The sequence below is a fragment of the Dipodomys ordii genome, unplaced genomic scaffold (assembly GCF_000151885.1).
Source record: "Dipodomys ordii isolate 6190 unplaced genomic scaffold, Dord_2.0 Scaffold124, whole genome shotgun sequence".
NCBI classification, from domain to species: Eukaryota; Metazoa; Chordata; class Mammalia; order Rodentia; family Heteromyidae; genus Dipodomys; species Dipodomys ordii.
The window spans coordinates 3260043-3276888 of record NW_012267340.1 but is presented as its reverse complement, the minus strand read 5'-3'; the positions used below and the strand labels follow the sequence as shown (position 1 = coordinate 3276888).

Here is a 16846-nt window from a genome sequence, read left to right as displayed (position 1 = left end):
GAGGGAGGGAGGGAGGGAGGGAGGGAGGGAGGGAGAAAACCAGATACTGCACAGAAGACATACACAGGGAATCGGCACACTGAATCACAAGGGAATACCAGTATACTCCACTCCTAGAAAAACTTAAGTTAGCCGGGCGCTGGTGGCTCACGCCTGTAATCCTAGCTACTCAGGGGGCTGAGATCTGAGGATCATGGTTCAAAGCCAGCCCAGGCAGGGAAGTCCATGAAATTCTAATCTCTAATAAAATACTAGAAAACCGGAAGTGGCGCTGTGGCTCAAGAGGTAGAGTGCTCACTTTGAGCTGAAGAGCTGAGGGACAGCGCCCAGGCCCAGAGTTCAAGCCCCACGACTGACCAAAAAAAAAAAAAAAAAAAAAGAAAAACTTAAGTTAAAAGCCCAGATTACACTAAATCTTGGTGACTGTGGGGAGGAGTTGAGACTCGGTTATTGCTGGTGGAAATAAAGAAAATACCCAGTTTGGAAGACAGTATCTTAAAAAGTTAAATATTCACTTGCTCTGTGATCCAGCTCCTTTCTGTAGGTATTTGCTTAAGAGCAATGAAAACAAATGTCCACCAAAAGACTTCATAATCTCCACGCTTTTCTTTTTGTTGATACTAATAATTATAGGCCCAAATTGGAAACAAGCCAGATGTCAATCAATAGACGAATAGTATTCTATTCAGCAGATTAAATAAATATAAGCAAACAAAAACAAGCAAGCTTCTCATACAAGCTATAACACGATGCATTGCAAAACATTTTGCTGAGCTAAAGAATCCAGACACAAAATATGCGGGGGGGGGGTTTGTTGTTTTTTTTTTTTCTTTCTCTTTTTTTCCCCCTTTTTTTGTGCACCAATCCTGGGGCTTAAACTCAGGGCCTAGGTGCTGTCTTTAGTTTTTTTTGCTGAAGGCTAATACCACAGCTCCACTTCTGAGTTTTTGGTAGTTCATTGGAGATGAGAGTCTCATGGACTTCCTGCCTAAGCTGGCTTTAAACCAAGAGCTCAAATCTCAGTCTCCTTAGTAGCTAGGATGACAGGTTGAGCCACTGGAGCCCAGTTTTATCTTTGTGTGTGTGCGCGCACGCACGCACCAGTAATGGGACTTGAATTTGGCCTAGGTTGAACTTTCTGGTGCTCTACCACTTTAGCCACAGCTCCACCTCCAGCTTTTTGGTGCTTAATTGGAGATAAGAATCTCATGGACTTTCCTTGTAGGCTGGCTCCAAACATATGGGCATGAGCCACGAGTGCTAGGCAAGATGTATCTATTTAACTCTCTATAAAATAAACCCAGAAGTCTGGGGTGTGGCTCAGCACCCATCGAGCAAGCCCAAGTCCCTTGGCTCCAGTCCTAGCACCAAAAGAAAATTAAAGAAAATGAGCCTGAATTTTTAAAGACAGTAATGGCCATTATTTTTTTTCCAAGGCTGTAAATCACACCCTCATACATTTGTTACTTAAGTGGAAATCACACAGAAATGCACTAATAGGGCTCCATTTATCAACTGGCTCATCCATTCAAGAAGGCACTCAAATCAAAATAATTGTGTTTCTCCTCTTGTCCAACTCCCCTGTGGAGGTAATCTCAGAAAGCTCCTAGCAGCTCATTCCAAGCATTACACTTTCAAGAAGTTCATCAAAACGCAGAAGAAATAAGAACTAAAAGAAGGGCAGATGTTTTATTCATGCCCTGTGTCTCCTAGAACATTCTTTGGGCTTTTAAATGTATGAAATCTTGGAGCTGCCTCAGTTATTAAGATGGAAATTTTAGTGGAGCTTGAAATTCCCCAGTAAAAAGACTTTGGTGCCCTGCCCTTTCCCACAGCGCCGTAAATGGAAGGAAGGAGGTGAACACTGCCTCTGCTCTGCGTTGCACACCTAGCTCCTCCATCTTGTGTGCAGGCGCGTGTGCGTGCCTCTCCCAGCGTTTGAACTGGGCCTGGGTGCTGTCCTTTAACTTTTTTTTTTTTTTTCTCAAGCCTGGCACTCTACCACTTGAACCACAGCTCTACTTCTGGCTTTTTTGTTGTTGTTGGTTGTGGGGCCTGAACTCCGGGCCTGGGGCTGTCCCTCAGCTCTTCAGCTCAAGGCTAGCACCCTACCTACCACAGTACCACTTGCAGCTTTTTCTGTGTATGTGGTGCTGAGGAATGGAACCCAGGGCCTCATGCATGCGAGGCAAGCGCTCTACCACTGAGCCACCTTCCCTGCCCTACTTCTGGCTTTTTGCTGGTTAATGTAGAATTTTCCTGCCCCGAGTTCAAGCTCTAGTATCAGCACAAAAATAAGCAAGCCCAAGGATCATTTGTAAATATAGAATCCCAGCTTTCTCCTTTGTGTATTAGACTTGATACTTCTATCCCAACCTGTTCTCTGTCACACGAGAGGTGGGGGCCAAAGCACAAGGAGCCCCCAAGCCTTGGTTTTCTTTTCCACTAGGAGCTTAGATCGCATCAGTGCTGAGGTTCTGGGCGTTACGTTTAAGTCCAAGTCTGTGTGTGCTGGGTAATGTTTGGGTTGGTAGGAACCCTTGGCTTTCAGGAGACATTTCCTGAAAGCTAGAACATTAATTCTGTTCTGTGGGGTTTCACTCTCCCTGGGTAATGGAGTGTGATCACACTGCACTGTGGCTGTTAACGTTAGACTGAGTTCCCAAACAGCATTACCGGACCAGCTTCCCGTCTCCACTGTGGCTGCATTGCTAGTCATTACCCTCCCTGAGCTCCTCCCCCCTCCCTGGGAATCCCACGCATCCCTCCCCACACCTGCCCCAGCAATACTAGGATTTTTGAACTTGGAGGTTTTGGTTTTTGCCAGCTGTGGGGCTTGAACTCAGGGCCTCGGAGGCTTGACTCGTTGCATAATTCTTGGGAGTGGGAGGCCAAGGGTGTATCTGCTCTGAGCAGCCGGGAGAGGCTGGCGGGATACAGAGGTGCTCATCCCGATGTTCGGACAGCATGTGGGAGAGGAGAGCGGAGAGCTTGTTTGATTGCCTGCCCCTCGGCCGCCATCCTCTCAGGCTGCCTTCATCCTGAATCACTGTTCCGAAGTGGCCTTGGCCTTGCTCTCTGAAGAGAAAACCCAAGGATTCCCCCCACACACACACACCAGCTGGTATTTTTGGAACAGAGGCTCTTAGTCTGATCTCTGTCGAAATCCATCCATCCGTGCATCCTCCATGGAGGGAGGCGCCTGGCCTCCCCAGGCAGCCATCCTGGACCCCCAACCCAGCAGACCTCTTCACACCTGTAGTTCAAGGAGGCTGGGAAGGTGGCTCAGTGGTAGAGCACTTGCCTAGCATGCGTGAAGCCCTGGGTTCCATTCCTCAGTACCACATACACAGAAAAAACCAGAGGTGGCACTGTGGCTCAAGTGGTAGAGCGCTCGCCTTGAACGGAAGAGCTGAGGGATAGAGTTCAGGCCCCAGGACCAACAAAAAAAAAGTCTCAGACTTTCCTGCCCAGGCTTCCTTTGAACCACAGTCCGCAGATCTCAGCCCAGCTCCACACCCCCTTCCTAAAACAATTTCAGGAGGTTTCATGGCTCTATTTGCGTACACGCAAATAAGCTGTGTTGTCCATATGCATCCTCATTCATACTCTAGCCCTCTTGCCCTCCACCACCTGGGCATCCTCTACCGGCACCTGAAGCTAGAGAATGTGCCTCTAGACTCCATGGGCAATCAGAGGGCGCTCCCTTTCCAGGGCTCACAGGGCCCGGCCTTCCTTCTGATTTCCTCTCTCCTAAAACAAGATGCCTGGAGGAATGGAGCCAGGTGTGTTTCCCAGCTGGCGGTGAAATATCCCAGCTTCCTGGGGCCGGTAGGACTCAAACCCACAAACGGTGAAAGGAGTCACCGACACTCAGTTGTAGGGCTAGGGATCATTTAATAGCCATGGCGTCTGACCAGCGAAGACCAGCAATAAAGTTAAGTAGCTCAGGGTATGTGAAGGCAAGATCTATGGGTGCAGGGCAGGGGCGGGGCGGGGGAGGGGGGCGGAGGCACTTGCCAGTGGCCAGTGGTAGTTTCAAGATCCAGCAAAGAAGCAAGTTACAGAAGCAGAGCTAGCAGTGAGTGGTTACACAATGGCGATTACAATTCCAGTCATTCCAATAACCAAGGCCATACGTCACAAGGCAAAGTCATCCCAGATCTTCCCACCAAAGAAGCAAGTGAGTCAAACAGCAGTTTCAGTCTCTATATGAAAAGTAATAAGTCCTCACAGCAAAAACCACATTCCAGGGGGCTGGGAAGGTGGCTCAGTGGTAGAGCGCTTGCCTTGCATGCCTGAGGCCCTGGGTTCAATTCCTCAGCACCACATAAGCAAAAAGAAAAAAGCCGGAAGTGGCGCTGTGGCTCAAGTGGTAGAGCGCTAGCCTTGAGCTGAAGAGCTGAGGGACAGCGCCCAGGCCCAGAGTTCAGGCCCCACAACCGGACCCAAAAAAAAACAAACAAAAAAACCCCACATTCCAAATTTGTTATCACACCCCAAAATCAAACCACCTTCCAGGTTTTTTTGGCTCTTTCTGGGTTTCACGGTTATCTAATGAATTCCAGTAACCTGGTTTTTAACTCACCAGTTTACTAATAAAAGCCTTTATCTCTGGACTCTCCCTTTTTTTTGCGGGTCACATGGCCTGAACTCTGGGCCTGGGCGCTGTCCCTCAGCTCTTCAGCTCAAGGCTAGCGCTCTACCACTTGAGCCACAGCTCCACTTCCGGCTTTTTCTGCTTCTGTGCTGCTGAGGAATCGAACCCAGGGCCTCATGCATGTGAAGCAAGCACTCTACCACTGAGCCCCCTTCCCAGCCCCATGGACTTTTCCTTTTTTTGTCCTGGGGCTTCAACTCTGGGCCTGGGTTCGCAAGGCCCTCAACTGTGCAGATCAAGGCTAGCACTCTACCACTTGAGCCACAGTGCCACTTCTGGCTTTTTCTGTTTATGTGGTGTTAAGGAATTGAACCCAGGGCCTCATGCATGCAAGCAAAGGCAAGCACTGTACCACTGAGCCACCTTCCCACCCCCTGGACTTTTCCTGTTGGTAACTCTCCTGGAGTCTTTCTCTACAGGGAGACCCCGCCCTTCAAGGTTGGCGCTACTCTTCCTCACTTTGCACATTTCAGCCTGGCCTCAGTCTGTTCCGTTCCTCGAGTCTGTACTTAACGTTTCTCAGGTTACCTGGGACTTGTATGCCCCAGTTAAATGTCATTTTCCTCTGTCTAATTAATTAATGCTCTGTTTAATTTAACCTGGTTCTGACAGCGGTGGGGGGCTGCTTTGCGGGCTCCCTGTGGGGGCAGGGGCGGGCATCTTTGTGAAGTGGGGAGAGTCCAGATCTTCACGGTAAGCCCCCCCCCCCAAGAGAGGGGCATTCCACTCACAAGGCACGTTCAGAGCAAGCTCTCTCCTCTGCTACTGAGGGTAGAGGAGGTCTTGCGTTGGAGACAAGTGAAATTCAAAATGAAATACATAGAGTCTGTGAGACTCTTTATCTCCAGTTATCCAGCACAAAGCTGGAATTGGAGCTGTGGCTCACGTGGTAGAGTGCCAGCCTTGAAAAAGCTAAGTGAGAGCTAGTGCTGGGGGCGGGGGGGGGCAGCGGGGAGAGGATGGAGCAGTGGGGGTCCCTGGCACTGTTCTTGTGGCTTGAAGCCACCTGATAGCTCTGCATGATGTTGCTAAGATTTCCGAGAGACTCCTTCCTATTGAGGCCCGCTCTTTCACGTTGATGACTACATGAACTCAAGACTGTCCTTCCACTCGCGCCGCCACTCTCCCCGTCCAGCTTTTCTGGTAGTTAACTGGGGATAGGACTCACACTCTTTTCTTCCTGAGAGGGCTCTGAACTGTGATCCTCAGATCTCAGCCTCCTGAGTCGCTAGGATTATAGGCGTGAGCCACTGCACCTGGCAGGTTCCGTTCTTTGTTTTTTGTTTTTTAAATACAAGATCTCACTACATAGTTCATAGTTGGCCTGTCATTTGTGATCCTCCTGCCTCAGCCTCCCAAAGCCTGGGATTGTAGGGGTGCAATACCACACACTTGCTTTTGGGGCTGATGGACTCTCAAAAGCTTTGGGGTTTTCCACTGGTGTAGCTGTCAGGCCTGAGGTACGCAGACTCAGGCAGACTGACAACACCTGTGGAAGGCACCCAGTCTCTGACCACTGTAATCCTGTTGAGGGCTCAGAGAGGTTGAGCAGAAAGCTAAGGACGACCAGCATTCGTTGGTAGAGCTGCTTGCTGAACCCTACTGACTACAATGGTGGCATGTCACTCTAGACTATGCACTATTATCGTGGATCTCCTTTTGGGAATTCTCCCCCCCCCCCCCAGTGACTGAACACCGGAATCATCTCTGGTTGAACCAACTCCGGCTGGAAGAAGGCTCAGTGCTTGGGAAGGAGTTGGGGCGCCTGGCCTCGCGCCCCCAGGGACTGGGACCAGCCCGAGCTCAGGCCCTGGGGTGCGGGCCGCATTCCTGCGCGGTGCGGTCCCGCAGAGGCGGGCTCCACAGCGCTCACTGGAGCAGCTGGAAAGGAGAACAAAGCCGGCCGGGCCCCCTCTGCAGGAGGAAGGAGCCCCAGGAAACCGCCCAGAGTGACAGATCTGCTGACACGGCAAACAAAGGCCGCGCCTGCTGAGCCCTCCTCTGTTTGGATTGCCCGGCTGGGGAGGAGAGGCCACCACCCCAGGCACCCCCGCCCTGGCCCACCGGACCGGCCAGCCTCTCCTTCTTTGCTTTTTTTTTTTTTTTTGTCATCTTGGGGCTCGAACTCTAGACCTGGGCGCTGTCCCTCAGCTCCTCAGCTCAAGGCGAGCGCTCTACCACTTGAGCCACCGCACCACTTCCAGTTTCCTGGTGGTTCATTGGAGGTCAAAATCTCAAATGGGCTTTTCTACCCAGGCTGGCTCTGAACTGTGATCCTCAGATCTCAGCCTCCTGAGTAGCTAGGATTACAGGCATGAGCCAGGGCGCCCGGCCCAGCCTGGCCTTTCCTCATGATGGATTTTTGGAATTGGTAAGTTTCAAGACTTCACGCGTGCCCTTGACTTTGAGGGTTCTCTCCACAAGGTCACAGAGCAGGGTCAGCCAGAGCTTCGGGGATGAGTCATGGAGGAGGGATCCGGACAGGTGCCCACCGTGCTGATGTCTGAATCCCACCCGGTCCAGACACCTGCAGGGGACAGGCGGCCCAGATGCCCGGACCTCCTTTGTAACCGCAGGAGTTAAAAGATGTCCCCTCCTGCCCCGCAGGTGCTCGGCCTCTGGCCTGCGCCTCTCCCCCCACTCTCCTCTCCGCCATGCTGCCCACATCGTGGGATCCAGAGGTGAACTGTAAGTGCGGACAGCATTTGGGATGAAGCTCAGCCACCCTGCCCGCTCTTTCCTGCTCACAGACTGGCTGGCCACATCTTCATTTCTTCCCTTTGAGGAGGGAGAAGGACCGTCCCCGCACATGGCTCCAGGGCCAGGAGCTTGGGTTGGGAGGAGTAGATAATTCACAGGCAGGCAGGGGCTGGAGGCTGGTGCCACACAGAGCTTATATCCCAGGACCGCCCCAGACCAAACAACCAACAACATTCCATGGTGTATCATCAGTCCTCTGACCATCTATTCAACGTCTGTCCATCCATCACATCCAATTGACATCTGTCTGAATTTCCAAGCAAGCTCACCCCCACCCCTCTTTCCCTCCCACCATTTTTCTCTCTCTTTCTCTCATCAGTCATGGGGCCTGGGCGCTGTCCCTGAGCTCTTTTGCTCAAGGCTAACACTACCACTTTGAGCCACACTGTCACTTCTGTTTTTCTGGTTGTTCATTGAAAATAAAAAGTCTCATGGGGGCTGGGAATCTGGCTCAGTGGTAGAGCACTTGCCTAGCACGCATGAAGCCCTGGGTTCGAATCCTCAGTACCACCTACACAGAAAAAAAACAGAAGTGGTGCTGTGGCTCAAGCACAGAAAGGCTCAGGGACAGTGCCCGAGCCCTGAGTTCAAGCCCCAGGACTGGCAAAAAAAAGTCTCACAGACTTTCTTAACCAGGCTGACTTTGAACCACCATCCTCAGATCTCAGCCTCCTGAGTAGCTAGGGTGGCAGGCGTGAGCCACCGGGGCCGGCTCCTGCACTTCAATGAATTAGCCTTTTTGACCTGTCTGTGTGCACCAGGCTCTGACTCGCAAGAGGTGAGGGCAGGCAAGGTGGTGCTGGGCCTTGCTCCAGGGCAGGTTTAACAAACGCTTGCTGGGTTCGCTGGACGGTGAATGGAGAAGCGCCAGTGTCTCCCTGCTCCCCAGTGTCATATCACGTTGGGCACACCCCAGACAGGACTGCACTGAGATGTCTGGACAAACGCAGAACCCGGCTGGACACCAGGACAGATGTGAGGGACTCTCCCAGAACCCCAGAACAGCCCTCACGCAGAGTGCACGCCCGCTCCTACAGACACAGCAGGGCGGCCTCCACACACACACACACACACACACCGTCATTTCCAGAAGTTTCTTACTCAGGCCGATTACTCGTCACTTAGTGTATTTCCATCATTGCTATTTATGTAGGAATTATCCAGGAAATTATATATTCGTAAAAGCAACACACACACACACACACACACACACGAAGAAATCTGTTTGAGTAGTTAACCTGGAAAGAAAGTCACTTAATAAATGCCTACAACACTCTTGCCTCTTTGGTAACTAAAGCACAGGTGTGTAGTTATACCCAACATGGACAGCCATGACCCATGTGCATTTCTTCTTTTTATTTTGAGACAGAGTCTCCCCATGTAACCCAGGCTGGCTTCCAGCTCAAAATCCTCCTGCTTCTGGCTCCCAAATAGCTGGGGTTACAGATGTGTACCACCCCACCCAGTGTGGAGTTTTCTTAATGAAAATGACAACCTTAATTATTTAATGCAGAACAACAAGCAAAGAGACATCACAGAATAGGTAATATCGTGTGAACATTCAGTATTACTTTTTTTTTTTAATTTTTTCTTGTCAGTCATGGGGCTTGAACTCTGGGCCTGGGCGCTGTCCCTCAGCTCTTCAGCTCAAGGCTAGCATTCTACCACTTGAGCCACAGCACCACTTCCTGCTTTTTCTGCTTATGTGGTGCTGAGGAATTGAGCCCAGGGGCTCATGCATGCAAGGCAAGTGCTCTACCACTGAGCCACCTTCCCAGCCCCTCAGTATTACTTTTAAAAAGTATTCTGAGCCGGACACCAGTGGCTCACACCTGTAATCATAGTTATTGAGATGTGAAGATTGCAGTTCAAAGCTAGCCCAGACAGGAAAAGTCTGTGAGACTCTCATCTCCAGTTAACCACCAGAAAACTGGAAATGGAGCTGTGGCTCAGCATGGTAAAGTGCTATCTGGGAGTGAAAGAGCTCAGGGATAGCATCCAGGTCTTAAGTTCAAGCCCCACACCAACTGCTTTTTTTTGGGGGGGGGGGATGGAGGAGGTAGGTCGTGGGGCTTGAACTTAGGACCTAGGTGCTGTCCCTCAGCATTTCAGCTCAAGGCAGGTGCTCTACCATTTGAGCCACAGCACCATTCCAGTTTTCTGGTAGTTCGTTGGAAATAAGAGTCTCATGGACTTTTCATGCCCAGGCTGGCTTTGAACTGCAATCCTCAGATCTCAGCTTCCTGAATAGCTAGGGTTACAGACGTGAGCTACCAGCACCTGGCTCCAACTGTTCTTTTACTGTTGGTAGTACTGGGGTTTGAAGTCAGGACCTTGTGCTTGCCAGGCAAGGTGCTCTACCACTTGAGCCATGCCATTAGCCCTTTTTTGTTGGTGGTGGGGCTTGAAGTCTGGGCCTGAGCACTCTCCCTCAGATCTTTAGCTCACGGCAAGACTTCTGCCGCTTGAGCTACAGTGCCACTTCCAGTTTTCTGGTGGTTAACTGGAGATAAGAGTCTCACAGGCTTTCCTGCCCAGGCTGGCTTTGAGCCATGATCCCAGATCTCAGCCTCCTGAGTAGGATTACAACCCTTTTCCCTCTACCCCCAGCTATGCCTGGGCCAGTTTATACCACAATTCTGGGGATGTAGCTAAGTGGTAGAGCACTTGTCTAGCACACTTGAGACCCTGGATTTAGTTTGCATTACCACAGAAAAGAAAACGAGGCAGACACCAGTGCCTCACACCTAAATCCTTACTGGCTGAGATCTGAGGCTTGTATTCCAAAGCCAGCCTGGGCGTGTAAGTCCAGGCAACTCTTATCTTCAATTAACCAGAAAACAAAACAACAACAACAAAAACCCAGAAGTAGGGCTTTGGCTCGGTCTTGAGCAAAAAAAAAGTCCAGGGACAGCATCCAGGCCCTGAGTTCAGACCCAAAGGCCAAATAAAATAGTGAGAGGGTTGAGGTATAGCATGGTGGTGGAGTGCCCTGGGTTTGACTCCAGCATGACACCAAAAAGCCATGACGCCACTCGCCGGGGGCGGGCTAGGAATGGCTCTCAGCCAACAATTCTTTGTTTTGTTTTCTTGCCAGTCCTGGGGCTTGAACTCAGGGCCTGGGTGCTGTCCCTGAGCTGCTTTTGCTCAAGGCAGGCCACTTAAGCCACAGCACCACTTGTGGGGTTTTTTTGTTTGTTTGTTTGTGTAGTACTGAGGAATCGAATCCAGGGCTTCATGCATGGCAGGCTAGCGCTCTACCACTGAGCCTCCTCCCCAGACCCCCTCCCCCAGCCAATAATTCTAAAGCCCCTTTAGCCAGCATGGGCCATGTGTCCACCAGTCGGCTGCCCCGAGGCTTCAGGGAATCAGAAGAGTCACGGGACGGACACTGGCAGGTTTGGCTCCTTCAGGAAGAAGGTCTGGGAGAATGGGGGTGCGGGGGCAGCCGGCCCCGTCCACCATGCTCTCCTTTGGTGCTGGCTACAGGCCGGATGCAGTGGTTGCTCGGCTTCTGATGACCTGGCGGAGGGGGCCCATTACTCCTGCCCAGTGAACTGATTTGAGACGGGAGGTGGAAGCCTGGACACCATCAAGGATTTCAGTAAAGAGGAGCTGAGGCACCGAACCCTGCAGGCCAGCACCACCGCCCAGCACCTGAACTTCACAGAAGACGCCGCGGACAGCAGGTAAAGCACCCACCGCTCCTCCCCATCCTCAGCAGGCCCAGCCCCAAGCCACTGCCGCCAGCATGCATGCCAGAGCGTGGACTTGGAAGACTGTTCTATTCCCGACATTGTAAATGGTAATCAATGCTTTCAAACACTATAATATAGACCCTTGATATGAAACAATCTCTCCCACTCTGCTTAGTAATAGATATGTACATAGCCTAGGCTAAACCTCGAACTTGAGATCTTCCTGTCTCAGCCTCCTAGGTGCTGGGATTACAGGAGTGTGTACAACACCCAGCTCCCATGTGCAATAAAATGGAAGGCAGAAAAGGTACTCAGCGCCTCGCCTTCTCACTGTTACACTTAGTCTTTTGGTTTCTTAACTGTGTCCAGCTGATTGTGTCCTTTAAAAAGAGAGAGAGAAGGAGGCTAGGAAGTTGGCTCATTGGTAGAGTGCTTACCTCCCATGCCTGAGGCCCTGGGTTCGATTCCTTAGCACCTCAGCACCACATAAGCATAAAAAAGCTGGAAATGGTGCTGTGACTCAAGTGGTAGAGTGCTAGCCTTGAGCTGAAGAGCTGAGGGACAGCGCCCAGGCCCAGAGTTCAGGCCCCACGACCGACCAAAAAAAAAAAAAAACAAAAACAGAGAAATCTGGTGACCCGAGAAAACTACCCTTTCTTCAAAACCATCCATTTTATTTGCCTGGAAGCTGGCCTCGCTGAGCCTCCATTTGTCCCAGACCCTTTGGTGCTTTATGCCAAAGACATCGATGAAAATGAGGATTTCCCAGAGGTGCGGGGCGTAGAATTTGATGACCAAGGTCAGAAGTTCCTCCAAAGATTTTCAAGCAGGGCATGGCAGGAAGAGATCAGAGACACAGGGCTGTTTGCTGAGCTCAGCGATCAATGGCCATGGGCTGGCAGGTGACGAGAGGAATAACTCCAAGTCTGGTGTGTGTTTATTGTTGTAAATTGTCTTTCTACCAGGCGGGCAGCCAGAGCCTCAGCTGACATAACTAAAAGTTCCTAACGCACAAAAGTCTTTTGAATGACTTGCATTGGTCAGAGGGAAGATTTCAAGCACAGAGCCATTCAAAGAGCAGGCAAGCACATGATCCAGTCACATTTCCTTTTCTCTCCTGGTTTTGTTTTGTAGGCCAGGATGGTCTGGAACTCGTGACCCTTGCTCATCAGGCTCCCAAATGCTGTGATGACAGTCAAGTACCATGCCCAGACCCCTGCACCTCCTCTTTATTTTTTCCACAAAAATCAGTATTGTCAATTTTCTTTACAGGCTGGGACAAGGAACATTCAGGTTGATTTGGATAAACTAAAAACAGGAACCCTCCACCATTATATCTGAAAATTACGCCACGTCCTAGGAGCAGAGCACAACTTGGTAGCGTACCCAGGAATTGAGCCTTTGATATTATTCTTAGTCAATAATCACTTAGAATTTCTTTAATTCTTTCTTCCCTTCATCGTTCCGTATTTCTTCTGCTTCTGTACTTACATAAAGGGGGCTGGGAAGGTGGCTCAGTGGTAGAGCGCTTGCCTTGCATGCCTGAGGCCCTGGGTTCGATTCCTCAGCACCACTTAAGCAAAAAGAAAAAAGCTGGAAGTGGCACTGTGGCTCAAGTGGTAGAGCGCTAGCCTTGAGCTGAAGAGCTGAGGGACAGTGCCCAGGCCCAGAGTTCAGGCCCCACGTCCGGACCCAAAAAAAAGGGGGGGGGGTTTAGCCAGGTGCTGGTGGCTCACACTTGTAATCCTATTTACTCAGGAGGCTGAGATCTGAGATCATGGTTCGAAGCCAACCCAGGCAGGAAAGTCCGTAAGACTTTTACCTTCAATAAACCACCAAAAAGCCAGAAGTAGAGCTGTGGCTCAAACTGGTAGAGTGCCAGCCTAAAAGTGCCAGAAAAGCCCAGGCCTGAGTTCGTGCCTCATGATTGGCATGTGTGTGTGCCTACATGCTAGCCCTGAGCTTTTTTGCTGAAGGCTAGTGCTCTACCACTTGTGCCACAGTTCCACTTCTGACTTGTGGGTAGTTTATTGCTGAAAACTGTGTCACAGACTTTCCTGCCCAGGCTGGCTTCACACCTGGATCCTCAAATCTCAGCGTCCTGAGTAGCTCCGATGACAGGCGTGAGTGGCTGGCTTCCAGCCATGCTTGATATTGCTTCTTTGGGATTATTGGATTGGAAAGAAGTTTTTATTTCTACTGTGTTTCTTTAACCTTTATAATTTTGTGCATGCAGACAGATTTTTGTATTGGCCAGTCTTGGGGCTTGAACTCAGGGCCTGGGCTCTGTCCCTGAGCTTCTCTTGTTCAAGGCTAGCACTCTACCACTTGAGCCACAGCACCACTTCTGGCTTTTTCTGTATATGTGGTACTGAGGAATCGAACCCAGGGCTTCATGCGTGCTAGGCAAGCACTCTACCACTGACTGAGCCACCTTCCCAGTTCTGATTATTTTTCTTAAAAAAAAAATCAGGAAAAATACATTTCTTAAAATACACTCAGGCCTGCTAGGGCTGGGTGAGGGACATGCCGTGGCTGACTCTAGCCATGATCACCTCCCCCCTTTCCTCCAGAGGGCATGGACCGGTTCTGGGACGAAGGCCAGGACTCCGGGTGAGGCCAGCAGCCTCTCTGGACGGTCTCGGGACAGCAGTTGGTGCCTCGGGTCGAGGCCAAATTAGTGATTGCACAATGCAGAGCATGAACTGTGTGGTCAGGGGTGAAGTGTTTTTTTTTTTTCTTTTTGCCACAGCTCAGAGGACGAAAAGAAAGGACAGTGTCTTCCTTTATGTGTTGCTAAAACAGCCTTTCATGCAGAAGGTGGCACTTAGCACAACAGACGCTGGAGACCCTTCGGCTAACCCGCGATTCCTTTTTTCCACTTTTACTCATGCATGAATCTCACACTCTGAGAACCTTGTGTCTGGCTGACCTTCTAGGGAAACTTGTGTGCTTCAATGGAAAATTGTAAGTTCTAGAAAAGACGTGATAAATACTATTTTAGACTTTGCAGATGGCTTTGGTAATATGACAGCAGACACTGAGAATGTGTGAAGCATGGAATGTGTCTGTGTTCAAATAAAACTAACTCAGGTACTTGCAGGGCGCTGGTGGCTCACGCCTGTCATCCTAGCTACTCAGGAAGCTGAGATCTGAGGATCGAGGTTCAAAGCCTACTCAGGCAGGAAAAAGTATGAGTCTCATCCCCAATCAACCACCAGAAAATCTGGAAGGGCAGCTGCGGCTCAAGTGGAAGAACAGAAAAGCTCAGGGTCAGCACCTATGCCCTGAGTTCAAGCACCAGGACTGATGCGCGCGCACACACACACACACACACACACACACAGAACACACACACACACACAGAGGAAAAAGAACATCAGCAAAAAACAAAATAAAACAAAGGTGTGTTGTTTCCTTAAGGCTTGAGTTCTGAGATGAAGGCCATCTCCCTCCTCCTCCTCCTCTTCCTCCTCCTCCTCCCCTCCATCCTCCTTCTCCTCTCCTTCTCTTCCTGTTTTCCTTCTTCTCCTCCTCCTTCCTTCTTCCTTCTTCTATACTGTTACTGGGGCTTGAACTCAGAGCCAGAGCACTGTCCTTTAGCTTTTTCTGCTCAAGGCTGGTGCTTTACCACTTGAGCCTCAGCTCCATTTCTGGATTTTTTTTTTTGCTTGTTAATTCTTTTCTGCCTGGTCTGCCTTCAGACCTCAGGCCTCACCTTCCTGAGTAGCTAGAATTACAGGCATGTACACCAGCACTTGGCTACTGGACATTTCTCAATCCCTGTACCCCACTCTGCCTCTCACAGCTGTCTTGTCCATTTTTGTGATCAAGAAAAAAGCAGGTGAGGAAGAGAGCACTAAGGAGTAGAAAGCCAGGAGCCCGGAGAGCCCAGGAAGGTTTGAGCAGTTTGGGGCCTGGGCCCGTGTGTGCAGTGCAGACACACCCAGCCTGAACCTGTACCAACAGCTCCTTTTTGGGGGTTGGCAGATGAAATGCAAGATGGAAAGTTACAACGAGCTGCAGAAAAACAAGGAATGGTGTTTTCTGTTATAAATAGGTCCCAAGCGTTTTGTGGGGCATTCTTTATGTTGGTGGTGGTGGTCGTAGGGCTTGAACTCAGTACCTGGGCGCTTTCCCTGAGTTTCTTCCACTCAGGTCTAGAGTTCTACCGCTTTGGGCCACAGCTCCACTTCCTGTTTTCTGGTGGTTCATGGGGGTTAGGGCCTCAGATCTCAGCCTCCAGAGTAGCTAGGATTATAGTGTAAGCCGCCTGCACCGGCTGTATTCTTATCATCAGAGAATATCTGCTGTCCCGCAGTGCAGGTAGAGTCAGAATAGCCTACGGCCAGGGTTAATTAAATGCAAGAAACCTCCTGGCACAAACAGTGCTTCTCTGGGTTGGAGGCTGCTGTGTCTGTCCCTGGCTACAGTTTAGCAAGTCCACCTGTAAATTCTCCCCTAAAGTAGTTAGCTGAGGGCTAGGTGTGACGGCACACACCTAGAATCCCAGATATTCAAGAGGCATAAGCAGGAGGATCGGGGTGCAGACTGGCTCTGGGCAGAACTGCAGACCCTGCCTGACAAGGTTGAAAGGGCTAGCTGGGCACTGGGAGCTGGTGCCTATGATCCTGCTACACAGGGGCTGAAATTTAAGGATCACGGTTTGATTATGAAGACAGTTGATGGGCAAAAAGCCAGAATTGGAAGTGTGGTTGAGTGCCCGCACTCAGCACATGGGCAGAGTGAGCGTGAGGCCCTGACTTCCAGCCCTAGGACTAGCACATACACGGAAGGCAGAATTACCACCATTTAGTTTACAGATCTCAGCCGGCTTTATTTTTGGTTGTAGAGTCCGTCAACAATTCGTTCTAGGGAGCAGGACGTGAGGTCTTTTCTGCTGAGGAGCCCAGCAGAGGGAGTGGGTTTTAGAGATGAGTAAAGGGCAGAAGAAGGTGGAAAAAATACAGCCTGGCCATTCAGGATGAAGGCCAGTAGTACAGTGTCTACCCGACAGGTGCCAAGGCCCTGGATCCCATCCTCCGCATGCCTTCAAAGATTTACCTTCCCTCCTTGTTTTGCTTTCCATCCTTTCCTTCATTGCTTCCTTGTGAAGCCTTTCCTGCTTTAGGTTTTGGGATCTGGTCTCACATTTTGGGTGGGGCCAGCCTTGGACCTTGATCCTCTTTTATCTGTGTCTCCCAAACAGCAAGAATCACAAGCAAGAGTTACCACACCGCTCCCTTTCTTGGGAGGCTGGACAAGGAGATGGAATAGAAAGAAACCGGTAAGCAGTAGGTTACTTCAGGTTACCTGTCTTGTGTAAGGATTAAGGCAGAGGGAAGAAGTTCTTTACCGTGCCAAGTGAAACTGGCCTGCTTGGGAAATTTGGCTGTGATCTCACGAATCCTGGTTTCTCAGAGGGTGAGATAAACAGGTTCGTTTCAGCTCAGTGAGGTGAGGCGGAATCTTGGCATGAGCGACGCCATCTTGATTTTTAGCCATGATTCTCAGGAGCCAAGTGTAGTCCTTAGTCCACCATGAATAACCTCCCGCAATGCTCATTTAACTTTTCTTATCCTTTTTAATTAAAAAAAAATGTTTTTTGGGAGGCTGGGAAGGTGGCTCAGTGGTGGAGCGCTTGCCTTGCATGCCTGAGGCCCTGGGTTCGATTCCTCAGCACCACATAAGCAAAAAGAAAAAAGCTGGAAGTGGCGCTGTGGCTCAA

At 50.3% G+C, this 16846-nt stretch overlaps 1 protein-coding gene across 1 annotated transcript in view; it reads left to right on the top strand.

The window, feature by feature from the left end:
- Nucleotides 1-10743: 10743 nt before the first annotated feature.
- Nucleotides 10744-16846, top strand: part of Atp1b3 (ATPase, Na+/K+ transporting, beta 3 polypeptide) — a 41561-nt gene continuing 35458 nt past the window's right edge. The window contains exons 1-4 of the mRNA XM_013029888.1: nucleotides 10744-10818; nucleotides 10988-11105; nucleotides 11837-11917; nucleotides 13692-13731. Of these exons, the coding sequence (XP_012885342.1) occupies nucleotides 10744-10818; nucleotides 10988-11105; nucleotides 11837-11917; nucleotides 13692-13731 (314 nt within the window). The remainder of the gene's footprint in view (nucleotides 10819-10987; nucleotides 11106-11836; nucleotides 11918-13691; nucleotides 13732-16846) is intronic.